General features: G+C 35.2%; 1 protein-coding gene and 1 non-coding gene across 3 annotated transcripts; one reads left to right on the top strand and one right to left on the bottom strand.

The window, feature by feature from the left end:
- Positions 1 to 25,205, bottom strand: LOC131165262 (probable NOT transcription complex subunit VIP2). 2 transcript variants are annotated; one of them, XM_058122894.1, is made up of 14 exons: positions 24,908 to 25,205; positions 23,616 to 23,772; positions 16,370 to 16,478; positions 16,120 to 16,295; positions 15,467 to 15,848; positions 14,597 to 14,806; positions 14,406 to 14,507; positions 2,129 to 2,217; positions 1,860 to 2,045; positions 1,033 to 1,458; positions 877 to 929; positions 733 to 774; positions 423 to 567; positions 1 to 296 (listed from the first exon to the last, which is right to left on the bottom strand). In XM_058122894.1, the coding sequence occupies exons 2-14, from the start codon at positions 23,631 to 23,633 to the stop codon at positions 237 to 239; spliced, it is 1,998 nt and encodes a 665-aa protein (XP_057978877.1). In that variant the 5' UTR covers positions 23,634 to 23,772; positions 24,908 to 25,205; the 3' UTR covers positions 1 to 236. The 2 variants fall into 2 exon arrangements, with proteins under 2 accessions (XP_057978877.1, XP_057978875.1); XM_058122892.1 differs by having other exon boundaries at positions 1 to 567.
- LOC131167184 (small nucleolar RNA snoR35) lies at positions 16,370 to 16,450 on the top strand. The gene has a single exon (XR_009140041.1). It is a non-coding gene; the product is annotated as a small nucleolar RNA snoR35 (small nucleolar RNA).

Below are 25,205 nucleotides of genomic sequence, written 5' to 3'. Positions count from 1 at the left end.
TTCTAAAGCTTTCTCATATTAGCACTCATCATTCTGTATTTACTTTTTGGGGAGAATAAAATGACTAAAATGACTAATCACTGGAACACAGTTCCATGTAACAATTGCTTACTAATTGCCAAATTAAAAATCAACAAAAAAAGTAAAAAAAAAAAAAAAAATCAAAGCTGCAAACTACACGCTAATGGATATGCACCATCAACTGTTAACTTTACAATGCAAACCGAAAATACATGTCAATGTTGAGGTAGAGCTGGTCTTTTTTCCAACATCTCGTAATGAACAACAAAATTATCCTGCAATTGGATTTATAAGACTCGTTGAAGGAACTAAAACTGGTAAAACCAACAATACTTCCAGATGAAATAATAATAATAGAAAAGCAAACAAATTAAATAACAAATATGTTGATCAGGACAAACCTTTCGAATTGTTTCCCACGTGTTCGGATCAAAACAGAGATATGATCCCCGTTCATAAGTGTTTGTCTTAACAAGTGGCTCCATGTTTGAGACCCTAACAAACCATAGCCGGTGCTCTCTGTGGTAGAACCAGCCTCTGTTATAACTGCCAAAAACGGGTGTCACACTGATCTTAGGAAAATTGCAACTCTCCTAAAAAGTAATTTGTAGTATCACACATATTCTTCAGAAATAAGGTCTTTCAAGGTAAATTCACATCAATTGGAAAGGGTGTGTGCATGTGGCTGGTCATTTGGCAGAGAGAGCATACAGTTCATTAGCAGCATACAATTGCGCTTCATCTTTTGGCATACTGCATACAAACCAAAAAAATAAATAAATAACTAAGATATTGCAATAAGTTTGCACTGTAGTATTCAGAAAGACTACCATAAATCTGAAAAAAGAGGTGCACCTGTAAAATATGTAAAATAATGTTTCCACCTGAAACTTGGAGAAATAACCTTGCTGCAATCATCAAAAGGTGTTAAATTTAAGGAAATGGCTGAAGGCAAAATGGAAACATAAGTTTTTTTCTTTATTTTAAAAAAAAATCATAAAAGCAGCTCACATGCAAAGGCGGTGGTTGTTTAGCAAAATAACACTGTGGCACACTGAATTCTGGATCACCCTTGGCAGGCTCATCAAACCATGGCGAACCAAAAGCCTTGTGAAGATTCTCTGCTGAGTTCAAATTTAAACCAAGAGTAGTGAGATCAATACCAAGTGCAAGAGACGTCAGATGAGGATCACTCATCTTTATTACACTTAACAACCCCAGCAAACCAAAAGGATCAGGAGCAGCTTGTGCTGCCTGCATGGACTTCACACTCTGATCCCTGTACGGCTGATTGATCGCAGACATTTGTTGCAGGCGAAACTGGGATTGATTCTGCTGTTGTTGATATTGCTGGATAAGCTGATCATAAGAACCTATACCAGAAACCGTATTTGGAGAATTCAGAGGCCTTAATCCGAGGCCAGGTGGTCCACCAGTCTGAAACAAAGATCAAATGTGATCAATTCATCATGTTAGGAGAAGGCATTAATTTAAAAAAGCATGTCTAGGATGCCACTTGGCCATAATTAGGAAATGAAACCTTTCTGATCCTTGCCAATTTTACAAGAAAGAACACTATAAATTATGATACGTAACTTTTCATACCACTCTTTAATTCTCACGACTCTTCCACATTTCAAAGCAATTTCACTCTTATTGATTTTAAAAGGATATTTTGCTTCATGATCAGTTCATTCCGGGCAACAAATGTTCCCCCTAATGCTAAAAATTAAATTATAATAACACTAATGACAAAAGGAAATCCATTTCATTGTGTTCAAAGACCTTAAATACTTGAGCAATTAATGCTCTTAAAGTATGGCACAAAGGAACAACACCTGTGAATGATACGCGGAATGTGAAGAGGGGAACATATCAGAGCCATGTAAATGAAGAAGATCCTGATTGTTTACTGGTGAATATGAGACACCACTATTACTGACTGCAGGAGGATGTTGCTGCTGTTGCTGTGGACGATGAGATGAAAATGTTCCCCCTAAATTGAATCCAGCAGACCTCCCCATCTGTAATTTGAACAACACATCATGAGGGGAAACTCCAAATCCACAAAAAGCATCAGATCACACAGACACAACTTGAAACGCACCGAGAAGTGCTGAGATTGCAACATGGACACAGCATTATCATGAAGTTGTTCTTTCTGGTGCAAATCCATAGCATAATCAGCATTACCACCTGCACAAGATCTAATAAACAGTCAATAAAAGGGTGTTTGATGCAACTTATGCAAACGCTCATCTTTTCCTACAGTGAAGGCAGGCATATCACTTAGTCAGTGTGTCAAAATTGAAGGGTTAAATGAACCCCATACGATCCCCAAAAACCAAAAAAAAAATAAAAAATAAAATGAAGTGTAGCATGGCAAACTAATTTCCTTAAAACCATTAGGAATCCCATGGGACAAGCTTAATTTGTATAATTTAGGTGGCAATTGGATTTTGAATGGGATCAGCATCAAGAACGGAATAAAAAATTCCCCACTCACGTTTGGTTCAATATAGACTCCAAAATATTAGAATCATACTGCAATGTTTGGTATATGATAACATAAGAATCAGAACCAGTTGACTTTGTCAACAATGCCACAGCATGGGATAAAAACTTGATGTAATATAATACTTTATTATATTTCATGTTGTCGTTATTTGTTACTAATTTTACATTTATCTAATATTTTATTACTATGCATTTTATTAAATATAAAAAACTATATTGTATCATTGTTTTGATCTGATATAAAACAATAATATAATAAATCAACAATCATATAAAAAGTAATAACATTACATTTCTATCATCCAATAGTACTCTATTATAAAATTTATCACGGTTATCAAAATCATGATCTGGATCATGTGATCCTACAATCCAATGATCCAAACTTGCCTAATTGATTTGGATCGTAACAAGAATCTTAATCAAATAGGATCCCAGTAGGATCCTATATGGATTGCTAGAATCTTAGGATCTTGATCCTACATGGTATCCCACTGATCCTACTTGTGCAATGGAATATGGATTTTTCCAGTTTAAGATTTTAAAGAAAAATGGCCAGTATATATTTTCATTGGCCCAAACACTTTACTTTTCCAATACAGCAACAGACACAAAATTTGGTCTAGTTGGCCCAAATGCATCAAAATAAGAACAAAATAATGAGCATGTTCTGGGATTTGTTCAATCCAAGTCAAGAGAGCAGCTGAGCATCTCTTGAAAGCGCTATTCCTTCAAAATTAAAAGCACTCTGAAAGCGTAGAGTTCTTGATAGGCAGATCCAGAGTTCTCTATCAGCAGGCTCGGGCTATTCCTTCTTCCAGAAACAGTAGAGGCCAACTGAGAGCTTTGAGATCAGCAGAAAAGCATCAACAAATAGGGCATTGCACACCGTTTAGCTGAGAGTTTAAAGACAGGTTTCTGCTGAGAGAAAAAAGACAGGTTCCTGAAAGAAAGCTATATGCTCTTGGCTTTGTTGAAGCTTTCTGCTGATCTTTTTTCTGAAAGCAGAGGACATATAGCTTTCTTTGTCTCCATCGTTTCTTTTCAGCTAACAAAAAGTTCTTCTTCCTTCAACAAAAAATCTTTTCACCTTGATCTTTTCTTCCTCTTACTTTTTTCCTTCTTCTCCTTCTTCTCATAGTGTGATAACAAAACCACAGAAGCTGAGAAGTTTACATCAGTCCATTGAATTAAGATTAGCAATTTCTTCTTCCTTTTTCTCTCCATTATTTTTTATTTTTCCTTTTTAATTACAATTATTGAACAAACAAGCTAGCAAAAATCTACCCTTTGCAGAGCCCTTTGCAGAGCACTTTGCAGTTTAAACTGTTCAGATTTTTTTGAGTCAACTGAAGGAAAAACCTGCTAGGTATAAAGTCCTGAAATTTGTTTGAATTTCTTAACTTACTACCAAGTCTTTAGGTTTATTTTATTTAGAGTTGTCATAAAATACAAATATAATAAATTTTAATTTATTTTACATTCTAACTAGGATCTTACCATCCACGATCCGATCCTACAATCCGATCTTGTGTAACCCCCCAACGATCCTATGTAGGATCCCAATTCTCACAACCTTGATATTTATTAAATTTTATTATTATATAGTATTCTATATTTATATTTACTGACATCATAATATTAATATCACTTTATTATAATGTGCAATAAATGCTATAAAAATATGTTGTACTATATTATTTCATTTCATACTGTAGTATATAATATACTGTATTGTAGCATGTATGTAGATGCATAAATATATTTTTTATTAATATTTCTTTAAGTGTCTATGTTCTTGTACACGTGTATGCAAATAAATGTGTCTCTGTATATGTTTGTGAATATGTTAAGCATATATATGCATATGAGATAAGTCTGTGTAGTACATAGATGTATGTTATAATGCATGTACAGTGAAAAGGCTAAGATTGAGGTTTTAATTTTCTATGATTCCAGTTGGAATCAGAATAAAATTCCAGTCTAAGCGGCTTTAATTAAAAACAGGCAAGTTCAGATTTGAAAAAACTCATTAAATTATTGAATCATATTTAAACTAGAACCCACAATAAAATTTCTGGTTCAGGGAAGAAAATCTAATGCATGCATAAGTTAAAGTGAGAAAAGTAAACTCCTAAACTCAGCAGAGGAATTGCAACTTTCTTCTTCATCTCTCTCAGACCAGGTTTAGAGCAGGTGTTTTTTTCTGCTTCTCTCTTTCTTATCTCGTCTACTTTTCTTCTTTATATTCCACCATGAGTGATTGAGTTCATTCAGACCAGTCTTCCTGCTCTAAGCCAGAGTCTACTTCCAACCATTTTAGCACCTCTCTTTTTACTGGAAGGCATAGAAGCAGAGTACCATCTATAATGCTGTTTAAAAACTTTTTTTCCCTATCTATTGAATTTGGGTTTTATGTTTTTAAGACTTCCGGTCCAGCAAAATAATGACAGGGGTAAGGACATACTTTGGTACGTAGAAATCCTAGTGGCTATTGCTGAAAACTTATGATAGATATTGCAGCAGAGTATATACAGCTTTTTTTCCCCTCAAAGTGTTTTTAATTACTGGTGAGTAGAGTAAGTTTTGTATTTCTGGATTTCTAGGCTTAATAAATGCATTTAATTTCCCACCTCTCAAATCTCAAGACAAAAACCTTTTGCAACTCTTGGATTATACCACTATTTTTTAAAAATACTATTGCATGAGTTCTTGATTTTAGTCTAGCTTTATTTCACAAGCTGAAATTGCATGCTTTAGATTTTGATTTCATTGTGATGCATGTGTGGTATTTATATCTGGTCCTAGGGTGTGCCTTAGAAAATTGTGAACTAGACGCAAGATAGGATTTTAGCAGACTTTTTTAGCTTAACTTAGTTTTATTTTAGTTTATATTGCTTAGGGTAGGCTGTTTGCATTTTTAGTTTTTAATTTTTTCTTTGATAAATAAGTTTGCATTTAAAAAAAAAACACCAAATAAATGATTCTTGTGCTTTTCTTTATACACACAGCCGGTCCCACGCCCGGATAAAGTAGCCAGGTTGCATTAGGTAGAAAACAACCAACATAAAACTTATCAGATCTTTATAACATTAATCCTTACCAAACATTCACTGGGGCGCTATGTGGTGCTTTGCACTTATACCTCCTGGGTGCAGTGAAAAATGGACAACAGTGGAGTAGAGTAGGTCAATCTAGATGAGAGGGGGCCAAGAAGTTAGCACAAGAAACTAGGATTAGATTGCACTTAGAAGATAGGGACACTTACAAACAAAAGCATGGCAATAGTAGATATAATTATTGGAAGGAAAATTAACTTAATTTGCCTTAAGGAGACAAAAATGTAGGGGAGAAAGCTAGAGAAATTGAGAAATAAAGATTAAGCCCCCGTTTTAAAAAGTACTTATAGCACTTATCACTTAAAATAAGCACTATCACAAAAATAAAGTGGCGTTTGGTCCGCACTACAACAAACACTTATCCTAGTAAGTGCTTTTCTAGAACAACTTTTTTAAGAACTATTTAAGTGAATTTTGATAAGCAATCTAAGATAGCTTTTTTAGTCACTTATAAGTGGCACTATTCATAGGCGCGGTCAATTTTGTAAATACAATAAATTTAGTGGTTATTTGATAATTTAAAAAATATATTAAAAAATAATCATATTTTATTTTATTATGTATTATAATATGCATTAATTATTAATGAAACATAATTCAATTCTAAAATGAAGAAGAAAAACCATCTATTAATTTAAAATAATATTAAAATTAAAATTACTAATTTAATTAATAATACTATTTTAATATAAATTAATATGATAATCATATGTTATAAATATGAATTAAGAACAAGATTATTGTTAATCAAAAAATAATAAATTATTTTTACTTGACACAAATATTTAAATTTTAATTTAAAATAACAGTTAACACGATTATTAAATTATTAATTAAAAATTAATCATATATTATTTTTTTATGCATTATAACTTATTAATTATTAATAGAATATAATTAAATTCTGGAATGAATAAAAGAACCATCTGTAAATTTAAATTAACATTAAATAAACTAAAAATTTTAATTTTGTTATTAATATTATTTCTAATATAAATTAATGTGATAATCATATGTTATAAATATACATTAATAACAAGATTATAGTTAATTAAAAAATATTATTATATTGTTTCAGTTAATAGAAAATATTTTAATTTTAATTATAAAATTAATGTAATTATCATTTAAAATTTTAATTAGACACATCTTAATATTTTTATTTGAAATATTTTTAAAAATACATATTAGTTATCATAATTCAATTCTGAATTGAACAAGAACTACTTGTTGATTTAAATTAACATTAAATAAATTAATATTTTAAATTTAATTAATAATATTATTTTTATCATAATTTCATATGATAGTAATATGTTATAAATATACATTAATAAAAAGATTATTATTAATTAAAAATAATAATCTTATTTTATTTTTTAATAGTAAATATTTAAATTTTAATTATAAATAATTAAAATAGTTATTAGAGAAATTGTTAATTAAAAAATATTAATACTTTTCATTTAAAATATGTATTAAAAAAATCATATAGTACCCCTATAATAAAAGTAAATATCCAAATATCACTTATTTTAAATACAACCAAACACCACTTATAACTTTTAGCACTTTTCTAGTTCAGCACTAATTAAATTGAGCCCTTTTTTTGAAAAGCACTTTTGCAAAGTGGTTCCAAACGATTCCTAGAATTTTGATACACAACAAAAAAGAAACATAAAAACGAGGTGGGAATCATTGTAGACAAAGACGTAAAAGATAATATGTAGTAGATGTTAAAAGAATAGAGGATAGGTTCATAAAAATGACGATAGCTCTAGGCCTACGGATAATAAAAGTCGTTAGTGTGTATGTTTTCCAAATAAGCTTAGCAGAAAAAACCTTAAACTATAATTTTGGGAAGATATGGATGGTATTATACAAGGGATACCAATGTCTGAAAAGACACTATAGGATTGATTTGAATGGACACGTTGGAAAGGACAACATAGGTTATGAGAGGTAGATGCAAGCACTATGTGAAATAAAATGGCAGACTCTATAATGAAGGTAGCAAAAGAGGTTTTAGGTGAATCCAGAGGAAGATACTCGAGCAAGAAAGAAAGTTGGTTTAGGATCAAGATGTCCAAGAAGTCATTAAGACAAAAAGAAACTAGAATAAACATGCCAAAGTTGTAGAAATATAGAAAATCTTGAAAATTTTAAAGAGGCAATAAAAAATGCAAAAAAGATTATTGATGAAGCTAAACATAGAGCTTATGATGGGATATAGGAGAAAGCAGGCTTTAAAAAAAAAATGGAAAGATTTAGGTTATATGAAATGTATAAATGACCGGAACGAAATGTCCTAAATAAAGAAGAACACATGACAGACAGGTGGTGGAGATACTTTAATAAGTTGTTTAATGAAAAAAAATTTAAAAGCTTGAGCTTGGAAGTGACAAATGAAGAACAAACTAAAAATAGGAGATATGTTCACAAAATTAGAGTCCTTCAATTTAAGATGGCTTTCAAAAAATTAAAAGTGAGAAGTCTATAGGACCAAATAACATACCAATTGAAGTTTAGAAATGTTTAAGGGATAAAGGAAGTATATGGTTAACTAACCTATTCAACACTATTATAAAAACCAAGAAAATGTCGGAGGAATAAAGGAAAAGCACGTTAATACCTTTATATAAAAACAAAGATATATTCAAAATTATAATAACTATAGCGGAATTAAGATTGTGAATCATACAACAAAACTACATGAAAGGGTAATTAAACAAAGAATAAGACTAGAAACGAAAGTTTCAAAAAATCAATTTGTTTTATGTCTGGGAAATTGACAACAGAAACTATTTATCTTTTTAGAAGATTAATGGAAAAGTTTAGGGAAAAGAAGTGAGAGACTTGCACATGGTTTTTAATTGACCGAAAGAAAGTCTATGATAAAGTACATAGGGAAGTTCTTTGGTAGGTTTTATAAAAGAAGGGAGTCTACAGTAAATACTGAAGTCATTGAGGATATGTATGATAGAGTAACAACTAGTGTTAGGACTGCAGGAGGGCAATCTAGAGAATTTCCAATCACAATAGTACATCAAGGTTCTACTTTGAGTCCTTATCTTTTTGCTTTAGTGATTAATTCATTAAATATATCCAAAGTGAGATCCCTTAGTGTATATTGTTTGCAAATGATAGTTTCTTGATTGATGAAAGTAGGAGTCGTGTGGAATCAAATTTAGAACTCTAGAGAATCATTTTAGAGTCTAAAGATTTTAGGATAAGTAGGAAAAAGACAGAATATATGAAATGTAATTTTAGTAACAAACGAGGGATTAATGGAGGGAATGTTACACTTGATAATCAAGAAATCAATAGCAACAATAGATTTCAATATCCTGGATCTATTAAGCAAATGAAAGGGGAAATTGAAGAACGTAATACATAAAGTTAAAGCAGGTTGGGTAAAACAGAGAAGTGCATAAGGCATGTTGTGTGATCATAGGATACCCTTAAAATTAAAAAAAAAAAAAGCTCTATAAAACGGCTATAAGGGCAGCGATGTTTTATGGATCAAAATGTTGGGCAGCTAAGAAACATGTACAAAAAGTAAAAGTTGTTGTCTAAACTTAACCGCAGTATATAGATTATTTATTTTAGTATTTTAATGGTATCACTCTTGATTTTTGAATTAGGAGATTGTTGGAAGCAAAGAAGCTGCATTTACATGGATACAGCGAGCTACACATTGCCGCGAGTTGACATTGGAGAATATTGGGGAGATGCCCACAATTCATGCAACTTTGAAAAGGACAATATTCTTGAATGGTTGACCATCTTGGTGAGGTGAGCATGTTGAACCAAATCACAGGAGGAAAGGAGTTACTGAGTCCTGCAGTGACAAGATTTGCCACAGCCTTCATCGCACTTTGTCAATGCACCTTCAGAAAACAACTAGAGTAAGTTGTTTACTTCTTAAGATTGGAATATTAGTAATGGGCAAAGGAGGCAGCTGGTCAAAGAGCAGCTAGTATTGATTTGATGCCCACCTCTTCGACTGTTCTTGTTTATGCCCTTAAAATGGCAGTTTGTGTACTCCAATTGGTAGATAGGGAAAAGAACCTTACAATGGGTTATATTTAAAAAACTATAGATAGGGCTAAGGAAGCCATAGCTACACCTTTCAATTAGAGGGAGCACAAATACAAGGAAGCATTTGAATTTACTGTACAAGGTGGGGAAAAAATGCCGATTTTATCAACCTTTTCATGCAGCTGCACACTTCTAGAACCCAGAATTTTACTAATCCAACCACAACATTTGAGCAAGATGAAGAAATCATCACAGGTTTGTGTATATGCATTGCAAGCTTGGTGCCTCCACCAAATTGCAAGATAAAATTTCAAATGAATTGGCAAATAACACTATCACTAAAGGCGTGAGACAAAAGAAGACAAAAGCACACGGTAAATTTGGTTTTAACTACTTTGGTTTTAATTAGTAATTACATGCATTTTACTCCCACTTTCTCTGTAAAATAATTTTAGCTACTTAACTAGTAGCTCTTCATTTGAAATTTATTTAACTAACAACTGAATGGTGGAGCTCATTTGGATCATCAACATCAAATTGCAGAAGTTTAATGTGCGAATTCTTAGCATCACATGTAGTGCTACTGGCAACAAAAGAAACTAGAGCATATTCCTGCATGAGAGTCACCAGGATATCATGGGTTAAAAGAGCATAGAATATTTGGTTTCCTACTACTACTAAGAATCATTATTTAACTAGCATATTCCTACATGAGAGTCACCAGGATATCATGGGTTAAAAGAGCATAGAATATTTGGTTTCTTACTACTACTAAGAATCATTATTTAACTATGTTACTTTTTTTACTTCTTGCAGCTTCATGGAAAAAGAAGGAATACGCTTAGCCCAACAGTGCTAGAACGATTTGGTGCTTGTGAATATAATCAATCAAACTTTGAGATGTCAATACAACAAGCGTGATACCCTTGATCCCACCATTCTAAAGAATATTGATGATCGTTAATGAGTGGTTGAATGTAAGAATGGGGGGAGATTCCACAGAGGATGATGAGTGTGCATTTGAAGATGGTTGTTCGACATGCGATGCTGTTGCCAGAGGTGCTAGAGTAAATGAGCCTCACATCACACTAGATCAAGAAAGAAGGATAAAAGTGAATATCTCATCATCTTCTAGAGGAAAAGCGTCCTCCTACACTATTAGGGCTACAATATTGGAACTTATTGATGAGGATGAGATCCAAGAGGCTAGTGTAGAGTAGACTGAAGAGGAAAAAGATATTAGAGATGATAATTCTGATGAATAGAGAAATTATGATATGTTAGATGATGGTAATGACTATTAGATTTACACTTCGGAATCTTTTATTGTACTCTTGTATTTGAGATTCTTATTGAACTATGTTGTCAATGGTTTTGGATTTTTGGTTCGGCAATTTGATTTTCTATGTAGTTTAAAGCTTGAACTCTTGCATGCTTTTGTCAACCTATGCTTGCCTTGCTTGGAACTTGGTACTGGGTAGTCATTATTTCTATGTATTGAATATTTTGGTATTCCTTAAATTCAAACATTACTACTAAAGAAGGCTGTTCCTAGGCCACAAGGCTCCCCGCTTTACGAGGATGGGGGGAAGGTTGTCACACTGTATGCAGCCTTACCCTACTTCTATGCAGAGAGGCTGTCCTTGGACACAAACCCATAACTAACCAGTCACAAAGGAGCAACCTTACCATGTAACCTAGGCCCACCGTGTCAAACATTACTACTAATATGTTAAAAATAGATCAATTATCCATTACATAGGGCATTGTACTCACAATTTTAATAAATGTGTGCCTCGCCTTTGTGAGGCGCACGTCTTAGCCTCACATCTCATGCCTAGGCTAGTACCCTTTACACCTCAGTGCACCTTGCACTTTAACTACTATACCAACTTATCTAAGTGGGTCATAAAATCGATCAATTTAGCATCCATGACTCCAATTTCCTTGTAGCACCACTGTAAATCTAGATTAATCAGTTCTAAAGGACATGAGTATATCTTCAGACCTTAAATTCAAGCATATCTAGCTGAACAGGCTTGAAAGTGGTCTATAGCCAGCATAGTTTTTTTTCCTTTTGACTCTTTCTTTTTTAAAATGGAAGCTGCACGGGATCAACTATACCAAGGTTGGATTGGTCCTGTTTGGGTACAGCGAAAATTGTGCAGCTCAACAGATTTGGCCAAGCTAAAACAAAACGAACAGGTTTTTGAATAGGTAGGCTCACCAGTTAGGCATGGGTGTGTATATTGGGTCCAGAAAACTTGAAGAGTATTTATAAATCAGAGACTGATTGTCATCTGATGACTATGCTAGGCCAAGCTGGCAGGGGTAGATGGTGGTTGGATGATGGTAACAATGAAGGATCGAGATGAGGCTCCAATACCAAATTGATGCAGGACCAATGAACAACAGAGAATCAGCAAGAAAATGAAAGAAGATTAAGAGAAAACCATGGTCTTGAATTTCCATGAAATTGTAGACATTTTTGTTGAAATTTCTGATTTCCATCGAAATGACAGCTGATTTCCATCTTAAAAAATTTCAGGTGAAATTTCAACGAATCATATGAAATTTATCAAAATCTTAAATTTTATGAAAATTTGTCAAAAATTTAACTGTAAAATGAAATTTGCTTTGAATTCAAACATAAGATTTAAATCCAAAGTGAAATTTCCCACTTAATTTATCCTTTTTTATTAAAACAAAGACTTATTACAAAGGCTTTGCAATTATATTTAAAAATTAAACTCCGATATTAGCAACAACATTTAATTTGACCATTAATGTCTAAATTATCTTTATTTTTATAATAAAACATATTTAATTGACTTCTGAATTTCACTTATATTAACCAAAATGTTTAATACACGTTACATTACAACTATTGCACCTCATGTTCGTAATTAATTTATAATATACCAGTCCTCAATTTTTATGTCAATTAACCATTTCTAAAGTTTCATAAAAGAATCCCATGCTTTACATCTAATTTCCATCATTTGTTCAAATTGAAATCGAATTCCATACTTTTGGACCTTCAAATTTAAGTCAAAATTGAAATTTAAGACCTTGACAAAAACACCAAAAGAAGGTAACAGAATATAAATGGGAAAAATAGAGAGAGAGAGAGAGGGGGGGGGGGGAGGGTAAAAGATGAAAATAAGACTTAACTTAAGGCTTCATTCTCAATGTTCAGATCTGCCACTAATGGTTACACATCAAGCTATTACATATATCAAATAGGGGTGCACAAAAATTACCGAAAAAAAGAAAACCGGACCGAAATCATAAATGGTTCGGTTTTTCGGTTTTCGGTTTCGGTTTTGGTTCACAAAAATAAAAAAATTCGGTTTCGGTTTTTATGTAGAACCGAACCGAAAACCGAATAATATAAGATATATATATATATAGGGTTTTAACTTTTAAGTTTTAATTTTTTTATTATTTATTTTCACTTTTCACAATTAACTTTTCAATCAATTTTAGCCTCCTTCGGGCTTCACCCTTCCCAGTTCCCAGTTCCCAAAGGCCAAATCTCAGTTCCCAATTTCCCCTCCCGCCTCCTCCTCTTCCTTCTTCCACAAGCCTCGCCGCCTCGGTTCCTCACTTCCTCTACTCTGTTCGGCTGTTCCTCACGAGTCATGACTCACAAGTCATCTTTGATCTCTCTACACTCTACAGTCTACACTCTGTTCGGCCGTGCGTGCGCAGCGACCAGCGTGCCTCCCGCCTCCGCCTCCTCCTCCTCCTTCCTCATTTTTCTTCCTCTCTTCTCAGCTCTCTGTGACTCAGTTCCGTCGTGCGTCCGTCGTCACTCCGGCCAAGACTCACTCGTACTGCTCTGCCTCCCACTCGGCTCCCGTGGTCCCGTCTGGCCATCCCTAGTCTCCACTCCCGGCCGTCCCTCGTCCGGCTCTACCTCACTTTTAGAGTTCAGAGCTGAGAAAAAGATTATTATTTTTTTTTTGTAAAAAAAATCAGTTTAAAACCGAAAAACCGCAACCGAACCGCCACATTTTCGGTTTTCAATTGGAGCATATTTTCGGTTCGATTTCAGTTTCGGTTCGAAAATCCCAAAACCGACAAATTCGGTTCGGTTTTCGGTTTTGGCCAAAACCGAACTGTGTACAGCCCTAATATCAAATCCCAAGAAGAAACAATCTCTGAGAAATAATGTCAAATTCCTAAAAATTAAAACAGCCCACAGTCGTAAACTCTTTATACGATAAAGAGTCTGGATAATCAACTAGTTTATTACCTTATAAAATCCTACTATAAAAATGCTGTGAAAATAGAGAAAATCCTGAAAAATAATGAACTACAAGCTTGCTCAAAAATTCTAAAAAATACTAAACACAATGATTTGGGTCGCAGGTCTCAAAGCTCATATTGCATCAGATAAATGAAAGGAATGTCCTCTCAAAGTTAATGCGGCTAGGTATCACTCTTACCAATTAAAGATGAATTTCCCCTCCCTCCCCCATAATGAACAAGCATACCCCTTGCATTACTTCTTATTACAACAATAGGGACTTCTTTGTAAGTCATGTGAGCCCCCTTTGGTTTCCCAAATTACTTCCAAGTCTTTAAGCAAAAAATCATGAATGTCAACTACTTAAGAACCAACAAATTAAATATAGACATGTAAACAGAGCATCAGTTCACAGAGAATATATAATCACTAAGTTCAAAATTAGGGATCACCTTTAAAACCTGGTAAAGCAGGAAAATCTTCATTTTGAATGCTGAACTCTTGGTTTTGTTGAACAATAGGACTAACACCTAGACCCTGTTTCCGCAACGAACCTGAAATCTTTCTGTATGAATCAATTCAAATTGCTATGGTATAAGCATGATAGAAGAATAAAAAATTTAGAAGTACACTCTTCAAATACCCAATTGTCCTTGAGGCCCTCCAGCAGAACTAGGACGACTAGTCAACTGAGGGAAATCATTTATGTCAAAGGGAGAATTGTCATTTGAGTTCACATCATTTAACATTCCCATAGAGCTCAGATTATTCACCGCTTGGACATGGTTATGAGATAGTGGGCCTCCAGCAGTAGGATAGGAATTTCCTAGCATAGAAATTACCTGTGGAGATGCTGAATCAAGGAAATATCATTTAATATAGCAAAAAAAAACACTGCTTAATTAGTAAATCATCAGTACCAAATAAGACGGTCACAATGACAATCAAAGCAACATCAATGACAGCAATATCTACAGGGCTAGAATTTTAAGCCATAACAAGCAAATTGATAAATGTGACAGCATACCTAAATCAATGAAATTTACTGCAGATTCATTCCTTGACTAATGAAAAATTAAAATTATAAAAATTAAATGAATAAAAAAAAAAATGAATGCACTGAAGATCCAAGATGAGAGCTAAATATTGCATGGAACCATGACTTCTGTGACAAAAAGTCCACTACCAAAATGCATTTACTACAGATTAGCATGCTTGCTTTAGAACTCTTCACACGCCCCAACATATCAGTAACTGAACACTCAAGACAATAATCATATGCTTTTCCAACAAGAACAAACAAACTCCGCAACATTAAAAAACTTCATAAATTCTGCAAACATACAATGTATGAACATTATATGTTTATTAGCAACTAAAAATAAACAGTTTTTCCAGCAGCTGATTCTATGAGATGTAACTAACTACACTGTGGCACCTAAGTTGCAATAACAAAACATCATATTCTTAGGCTGAAGACAATAAAAGAATGTCACTGATAGAAGATACATACCTTGTTGAAGCACACCGCTCATTAATCTATTCGGTCCCTGCACATTTATATTTCCAGATCCGCTATTGGAGGATAAATTTAGACGAGAAGCAAGACCAGGGATGGATAATCCTCCACCCGAGCTTATGCTCCTCCCGATGCTTCCCCCACCAACTATGTTCCCCACAGAGCTTGCCATGCGAGGACCCGCATTTCCCAAAATTGGAGATACCCCCAATCCAGGAACAGCATTGCGGTTGCCGATTGTGGCAGAGGTTGGGAGAATCCCAGGAATTGAGCCACCAACTCCATTTGTACTACTACTGTATCCAGGGCTTCCTACAACACTAATGCCTCCTCTATTTGTGACACCTGAGTGTCCATGTGAACTGCCATGAGATACCTACAAATCAAAAGAAAACTGCAATAAGAACATCATTAGGGCATTCCACATGCTTGGGTTTGAAACCCAACTTACCTGTGCTACCAACAAATATATATTAAAAGGAGGAAAAGAAAAAAACCAACCCTCATGCACACGCACACACAGGCCTTTTATAGAGCTTGGGAGAAAATGCAAATAAAAAGAGTGGTAAGTGGAAAAAAGCAGCAGCTCAGCATCTTGAATAACATTTACAATGTCGTTGTGGCATGAACAAAAAATATAGAAGTACCTGAGAAAGAGCAACTGGAAGATTATTTGATGCAAATCGTCCACTAGAAAGGCTTCCAGTAGGTTGTTGTACCCCACCAGAAGGAATATTTATTGTTGAGCTTCTTGACGTAAGTGTACCTGGCATGTTGGGAACATTATAACTCCCATACGAGTTATGAAGCCCCTGAATGGTACCTGCAAGAAAAGCATTGGAATCAAACAAATTTAAGGGGGAAAAATTAAGAAATAATCTGGTATAAACTACCAACCAGCATGATGAAAAACGGGCGAGGCTGCACCAGACTGAGCAGAAAAGGAAGTAGCAAAAGATCGTCCAGCACTGTCTGGAAGATTTGAAGCAGATCCATTGAGAGAAGACTGCAACCAGAAGTAAGATGCATTTTACCAAAACTACAGTATAAGATGCAGCAGATTGATGCAGATTAACTGAAATAAATACCAAGACAAGAAGAGGTTACTTCCCTTGTGCACTAGTTAGCCAACATGAGACTTACAACTGAAATCAAAGAGTTTACATCTCAGAGCATGTAGATCATGACACCAATGAATATGTGTGCTAGTTACATCATATAAAGCAGCACATATATCTAATATTCCTAAATGACAGATAACGGGAACCAAGAGTCCATGAACAATTTGAATTATCTCTAAGTTTCTGCCTGTTCCTTTGTAAGCATGACAAGGGAAGAATTATCGAGAATATGTCTAATATTGATGACCTTAAAAAGAATTATCAAGAATACATCTCCATTAGGGATCACCGCATATAAAAGCCAATGGTAAAAACTTATATGACAAAAGCAGGATTGCCTGCAGTCTACACTTTTCGGGAAAAATGTCCAGCTTCCATGTAAGATTTGACGAGTTACAACTTACATGCATAGAAGCAAATTTTTATTTTTGTCGATCTAATTTTGTGTACTTCTATACGAACCACTAAATGTATTTTCTATGATTGAAATTATAATCCTAAAAGACAAAAAGAGCAACAGCACAAAGTATATAAAGACCAATCAAAAGTTCACACTAACAACAATCTAAGAAAGAGTACTTGTACTTTGGTGGCACTCAGTTACTGTCCTTTTAATGCATTCCCTCTTTGCTGATAAAAAAATCCAGAAAAGAGAAAAATATTAAATACTGAGAAGAAAGAGCAGTTCCATAAGACATCTTTCATCTCTCATAGAAAATCCTCTTTCTATGAAGTAGTTTTGTCCATTCACGTTATAATATGTTCATGTTGTAAATATGTTCATTCATTAACATAGGTGCCACCTTCTAAATGATATTGACATTCTAATTCAGAGCTTTAGTCTCCCCTCTCCAATGAAGGCACTTCACCAAAATATCTATAATCTAAGAGACATTTTGAAGCTATGTAGATCACAAAACCCTCAGCTCTTCAACAATAGACATTGAAGTGAGACACTGTCAAATGTCAATAGATCTTCATCCTGCTTGCACACAAACACCAATTAAGAATCTGCCAATTTCAACTTGCCAAGCTAACTACTACATGCAAATAGGAATATATGCCTTAAATATAGCATGAGCCCCAATGCCATCTAACCAAAAACTACACCATCCAAATTTTTTGAATGATATGATGCGCCATTAACAAGAAATCCATAATCCCTTCACAATGCTTTCCAAATACAAAGAGCTCCCTTTCACCTCCCTGGGCCACCTGCCATAAACTCACACTCCCACCACCACAGTTCAAACAGGCAAACCACAACCCATTTCTGAAAACAATTTCTTCCATTAGAAAGCCTCAAAAGACAATTGCCCCCCATAAAGTTTAGGTCATTGCTATTAAAGGCCTTACACCAAGCTCAACAACCTTTCTCAGCATCAAATAGACTCCCAATCCACAAAATGACAATGCTTTCTGACCATGGCCCATAAAAATCTCATTGCAATATTAACAAACTCACAGCCACCAAAGACGGTCAACTTCAGGAGCATTTATCTACCAACTCATAAGTTGAAGATCCCCTACAAATGTGGATGTGCAAGAATGTCTCACACAACTACTATAACCACAAAAGTTTGTGCCTAGTCCATCCTCACACCTATCATTACTTGAGTATGCTAAACTCATTGCTTGGTCACCCTTAATAATAGCAAAGTAGGAGCATGTTCTTTGCCACCTATTAAGCAGTACAATGTTACCTAGATCGCAAAGCACTTCATGGGAGAACAGAATCATGGCATAGCACAAGCTATAAAATGCAGTACATTTGGGTTATGCTTATTGGTGACAATTGTGCAGCACCAATTGTATATTTTGGAGAGGATGGTTGACGTGTTACTAAATATAGAAGAGATTTTCTTTCGTGAAATGGATGATAATGATGAGAAATAGAATTATAACGCCATAATACTCCAGGTTTACTGATAAGAATACATTTCATGGAAAATATTGAAATAAAAATTTGGGTCACTAGATTCAGCATTACGGAATGAAAATGTACCTTGTTTCAAAATGTTCTACCAATTTGACAGCCACCAGAGTGTGAGCATTATCCGGCAACAAAGAAGCAGTGTGACGAGAAATATTGATAAATTTTTTTAAGAAATAAATTTGCTGGAATCGGTAAGAAAGATATTGAATGCCTAGCATTTAGGTTCTCTTCCATTTAATAACTTTTCACATATCCAATTTCACACTGTCGAGGTTTGGAATCAACAGTATAATGTACAGTCTTGAGTATATGCATTAATGCATTATGCACATATTCCTTTTCTCCTAACAGTACTGCCACTTATAGAGGGAAAAATGGAAAATAAACAACTTAATACAAGAAAATATAGGAAGAGAACATAGCATAGCTATGCATTCATCATTTACCCCACATTCGGGAGCTTGGAGCTCAGAACTTGGGTTTGGATAGGATGTAATACAAACTAGTATAGAATTTCATGCAAATCCACCCAAATTCAAATCCAATGACTGAAATCCATGTTCCCAAACAATACACAACCCCAACTGTATATAGACAATTAGAGGTGCACGCATGTGCGCCAATCTGAGCAAATAACAGTATTCTGCACCAACGCACATGTAATTATATTTCACAATGCAAGAATGAGGGACTGTGGGAGGGCAATTCTTCAAGAGATGCATGCATGTGCACCAATATGTACAAATAACAGTGCTCTGCACCAAATACACCAAGTAATAAATTTTCAAATTGCAAGGATGAGTGTGGGAGGATGATTCTTCAAGTATGCTCACTTCTAAATCTTTTCTCTCTCACCTTTTGAAGCCCCCCACCCTAACCTTTTGCCTTGGAACCACATTCTTTGAAGGGCTAAGGTGTCAGGGATAGGGAAGATTCAAACCTTCTTCTGAATTGTGATCCTGGAAAGAATCAACACACAAGATTTGCTTTAGATGAGAAGACTCAATAAGGCGTTCAATCCCGACACGTGTCTTATGCATTGTGAAAGCAACAAAATGAATGCCCATCTCTTCATGCAAGGCAAGGTCATATCGCAGCTTTGGAATGCCCTTTTTATATAGGCAGGGTGATGTAGGACAAGAAGCAAGACCTTGGGAAGATCCTTGTGGGAGAATAACTAAGAAGAGTAGGGTTAAGGAATTGTGGGGTTGAGTGAGTAGTTTATTATGTGCATTTAATATTAATTAGTATAAATATTATGTTTATTTGGGGGTTGTTTGTAATATTTGTGTAAATTATGGGTATGTTTGCAACATTATGTAGTTTTAGGGGTTTATGTATAATTTCATGTAAAGAGACTTTCTTATAAATAGTGTGCGAAAGCCATGTTGTATGCAATTGTTGATGAATTTGAATTGAAGTGAAAGTGAGTTTTCCCCCTGATATCTCCTCTCTCCTCCCTTCCCCTTCCTTCCTCTCTTCTAATTTCTCCAAGGCTGCAGAACCTTGATGCTGCCCCTGCATCATTTGGTATCAAAGCCCAACCACGAACTCTTTCTTCCATTTCAATTCCCCCATCTTTTTCTTTCATTCTTCTTCTTCCACCTCTTCTTCTCTTCTTCCTTCCCCCCACTGTTCTGCAACTTCTATCTCCCTCCACTACAACTTCTTCTTTCCTTGTACTCATCTGTTCTGTAACTTCTCCCTCCGTCCCTGCTGCTGCTTCTTCTCCTCTTCTTCTTCTTTCCTTCTCTCCTTTGTTTTGCAACTTCTGCCCTGTCTCTGCTGCTGCCGCTTCTTTCTTCTCTTCTTGTTCTCCGGTTTTCTGTTCTGATCTCCTCCTCTGTCCCTAATCCTTTGCTGCCCAGCATCGTCCTGCCCTCTTGCTTCTCTATTTCTCTTGACCTTCTCGTCTTCTCCTTCTCTTTAATTCTCTCCCATAACTCTCTCAACTCTCTTTCTCATTTCTGAATTCTGTAGCTGTCTCTTGGCAGTTTCTGTCCAGCAACTCCTCCAACCTCCTCAACTCTCTTTCTCATTTCTGAATTTTGTGGCCGTCCCTTGGCAGTTTCTGTCCAGTAACTCCTCCAACCTCCCATCTTCTTCTTTTTTCTCCTTCAGTTTCTTAATTCTCTCTCTCTCTCTCTCTCTCTCTCTCTCTCTCTCTCTCCCCCCATTTCTAAATTTCAGTTTTAAAAAAAAAAACTGAAAAGCAGTTCTGCAGTTTCTGAACAACTTAAAAAATTCCAAATGTGTCCCCATTTCTTCAAACACCACTTTCCAGCCACCATCCTGACACACCACCCACACCATCAAGACAGAAATCTAATGCCCCTTCCCCTTTAATTTCATCGCTTTCCAATCACCGGAGCAGGCTCACGCGCCGGCCAAACATACTCCAGCCATCAGCCTTCAAGAATCCCTAGTGTCTTGTGTTTTTCTCATCACACCACCACCGCCACCACTGCGCTCTTCACCCACTGATCTGCAGTTGCCTGAAATTTCATTGCCAGAATCTTGCCACTGGTGACTCATGCGCCCCACGCACCGGTGAAGTGCGTAAGTCTTCCAGAGTCTTCTGCAATTTCCTGTCTCGTGAGAAATTGCCTGTAGCCACAACATTCTGAGTTTCTCCACGATAATTTGACCTGCAGCTTGATATTTTGATTGCGGACACAATATGTTGTAAGTGCGAAAATTGGCACAAAACCCTTGAAATGGTCACTGCCAGCATCAAAATCAGATTTTGTTGCTGTAATTTGTGAGTTTTCTTCGTGAATTTGTTTCATTTCAGTAAGACAATCAATACTGAAATGAAATAAAGAAGGTTTTTTTTGAGAAATTGAGAGTAAGGCTTGTGGGAAATTGTGTTAAAGGGTTGTGATATATAGCTGCAGCATGTATATGCATAAATTCAGCAACATGATGACAAATTATAGGAAAAAGGAATGCCATTTGCCAGCTCTTCAACACCTTTCTCAAGTGTGGTGAAAAGGTTTGCAAAATCATCATTGATGGGAGATGTCCAATGAATGTGGTTTCCATAAATGGTCATTCATATGCAACTTTATCCGGAACCCCATCCAAAGCCTTATGACATATCTTTGATTGATAACAGCACCTTACATGTTTATGAAGGATGTTTGGTTAATATCCAAATGGGAACTTACTTCGATAATGTTTGGTGTGATATAATACCTATTCAGATTGGCCATGTACTCCTTGGTTCTCCTAGGTTAAATGTTTTGAGTGCAACTCAAGGACATGAGAACACATGTCTTCCACTACAATGGGAAAAAAATTATTTTGAAGCCTACTCTACCAACCAACCAAGACAAAGAACCTGAGGTTAGTGATCATGTTAAAGTTACTCAAATTGAAGATACTACAAGCAATGCAATGGAAGTGTTTGAAGACAACCAAAATCTTTCAAACATTCCTACTGTAGAGTTTGTCATCCCTGATAAGTTCATTGATGCTAATTCGCAAGTCAACTCTATGGTGCTGCCAATGGAATGCGGTTTCTTGTCTCATTTAGTAGTACTGGCTTTCGAAGAGTCCAAGTGTGCTTCACCCTTTTGTTTCTCCAACATTTCAAAATTTGAGGCCGAATTTTTTCTAACTGGGGGAGAGTTGATGTAGGACAAGAAGCAAGACCTTGGGAAGATCCTTGTCGGAGAATAACTAAAGAGTGGGGTTAAAGAATTGTGGGGTTAAGTTAGTAGTTCATTATGTGCGTTTAGTATTAATTAGAATAATCTTTTGTGTATTTGGGGGTTGTTTGTAATATTTGTGTAAAGTATGGGTATGTTTGTAACATTATGTAGTTTTAGGGGTTTATATGTCATTTCATGTAAAGAGGCTTTCTTATAAATAGTGTGTGAAATCCATGTTGTATACAGTTGTTGATGAATTTGAATTGTTGAGTAACCATGAGTTTCCCCCTAGCATCTCCTCCCTTCCCTTTCCTTCTTCTCTTCTAATTTCTCCATGGCTGCAGAACCTTGATGCTGCCCCTGCATCACAGGGGAAGAGTGGATTGCTTTGCAAAGGACAGGAGAGTTGCTCATGGTTAATTTCAGGGAAATGGTAGAGCTCCGTGAGTGCAGCACACGGCTGTTTCTGCCATCCTTTGGACCTCTTGGATTGAAGACAATGCTAGGATTTTTTAATGTCGATCAACCTGCTCACGGATTTAATGGGAAACAGCGAACTTCCTTGCCTCCTTAGGTTTTTTTCTGGGGACTATAGCTGTCCAACCTCATAAGATACTGGAGGGGCAGCACTTTTGTAATGCTAACTTGTATGGTTTTTTTTGTTTGTCTTTGCTGTATTACAGATTTTCTACTTTTCTAGTCTTCTGGGGAGGTCTTCTTGTCCTCTAAATTATGCACTCTGGTTCTCGGTTTAAACATTATTGTCTTATTTTATCCAAAGACAAGTTATATTTCATATTGGGATAAAATTTCCAAAACACAAGCATCCTGTCATCTTACACATCTCTCTGCATCTGTGATCTGTGTATTTATTTTTACTCAGGTCTTCATTTTATTTCTCCATTGATTTTTTTTTTCCTTGGTAGAGATGTATTTAACCAACATATGCAAAAAATGCCAATGCAGTACCATCTTCAGCAAATGTAATATTCTGTCATGCTTGCACAGACCAAATCTACCCAGATATATTTCAATGACACTGAAAATTATCCATAAAAATGAAAGATAATAAATTCCAGGCGTAAAAGACATTCCAGCTAAAAAGATATAACCAAATTACAATACAATATCCTCTTAATAACATATATGTCTATAATGTACTATGCATTTCGCTGCCTGCAGACCTAATTATGCATAAGAAAAACATAGAACAACCACTGTAAAACCCATTATTTGAACACACACAAAACATTATTACATGATCCAGCAAAAGAAAAATAAGCATGCAAACTACTAATGCTAGAAAAAATATACATTCACCAACACATGCCTAACATTTCATTTGAGCAAACAACTAGTGTCCAACAATTGAACAGAAAATATTCGAATAGCATTGTATGTTTAAAGATATTGAGAAAAAGGGATAATACATTAAGTAACCCCGACATTGTAAAAAATGTCAAAATGTGATGCAGAAAATCATTCCTTCTCAAGAGGAAGAGGCAGCACTTGATTGTATTAAGAGTGAAAATGATACGAGAATTCTGGTTTTTGATGGGTTTCTGCAGGGCGTAGTTCACGTATAGTCTGAAAAGGGAAAACAATGGTAACTTGTAAGAGATTAATGCAGACTACCAAAATATTAAATTATTCAAAGAAAAAAAGAAAGGAAAAAAGGAAAAACACAGCAAGAAAAGGGAGGCAGAAGACAGGACTTTCACAAATGAATCAAATACCAAAGTGTACTAGTGCAGTGATCTTCCAAGACAAGACCAGATAATTAGGTTTGTCTTATCCTTTATTAAAATAGTTATGTTTTCTCTTCAATTAAATATCGCAAATCATTTAGTTGCCTTCAACTAATTTTATTAGTACGTAAATATCTTTTTACACCTTGACCTGCTCTGTGTGCATACACACTGCCTTGAGACTGAGTTTGTCTCATTGGTGCCAGCAGTAGCTACCCCACTTACTAGCCATCGTAAGAAATTTAACATAAATTTTATGCGCTCCGTGTAGTGATTGTCACATGAGAACTATGTTTCCAGCTAAATGATAATGCATTGAACTGATTGTTTACTGCTTATAAATCATTCAATTTATCATCAACTTCTTAACTGTTTAACTAAAAAATGAAAATATTTTTGTATATAATTATAGTAACAAATGAAATAAAATTTATTTAAAAAGCACCAAAGAGGTTCCTGAGACATGTATACACTTGTTTTTAAAGACAATAATCTAATAAACAGAAACAAAACATAAATGCATTTCACAACGTACAGCACATTCAAGTCCAAAAGAAACTATTTATTCATGTTTTACATTCATCCTAACATATTCAACACATTATCATGTTTACATAAGTAACAAAAATCAATCTACCAAAACATATTGCAAAACCCACTGCATTACAACAACCTCCCACATTTGAGCTCCTATTGAACACACACACACACACAAATCCCATCACTTAAAACTCCACATAAAAACCAAGAATCTTCACCTGTCAAAAAATCAAGAGCTCTCAGCATTTCAGAAGCTGGAACAACGAATTAACAGCCAAACAAAGGCATAAACTACAAGCTTGCCCCAGCGGGAAGAAAAATGCCAACCAAGAACAACAGAAACTACAGCATTGAGACTACAAACAAAATTCCACTTTATTAAGCCAAAACTCCGTAAACTAGAAGCATTTCCACAAAATCGAAGATCACTTCACCTGAGAGGTACAAGTCGCTCGAGAGTGTTGTCGACGGCAATAATTTGAAGCAGCAGAAGCGAGGATTCGCGGGAGAGAGCAGCCGAGAGAGATGGAGAGACAGACTTCCGCGACGAACAAAGTCGCCGACGAGCTTCTTCTACTTTCGTCGAAGGTATGGAGAGGGACAGAGAACGACAGAACTGGAGATGGAGAGATCTCGGGGCATCGAAGGTGAAGATGAGAGAGTTAGGGTTAGAGACGAATTTTTTTACTTGGATATTTAAACTTAAGCACCGACTTTTATGAAAATAGACAT

Source organism: Malania oleifera, chromosome 10, assembly GCF_029873635.1.
Source record: "Malania oleifera isolate guangnan ecotype guangnan chromosome 10, ASM2987363v1, whole genome shotgun sequence".
In the NCBI taxonomy this organism is placed as follows: Eukaryota; Viridiplantae; Streptophyta; class Magnoliopsida; order Santalales; family Ximeniaceae; genus Malania; species Malania oleifera.
This window is presented reverse-complemented; position numbering and strand designations above follow the sequence as displayed.

Bases quoted from the DNA above. Each gene is read 5' to 3' on its own strand.
- LOC131165262 (XM_058122892.1), bottom strand. The intron at 15,849-16,119 runs GTACTTCTATAT...TTTGATTTGTAG, and splicing joins TTCCAGTTGCTCTTTCTCAG to GTATCTCATGGCAGTTCACA. The intron at 14,508-14,596 runs GTATTTGAAGAG...GAAAGATTTCAG, and splicing joins AGGGCCTCAAGGACAATTGG to GTTCGTTGCGGAAACAGGGT.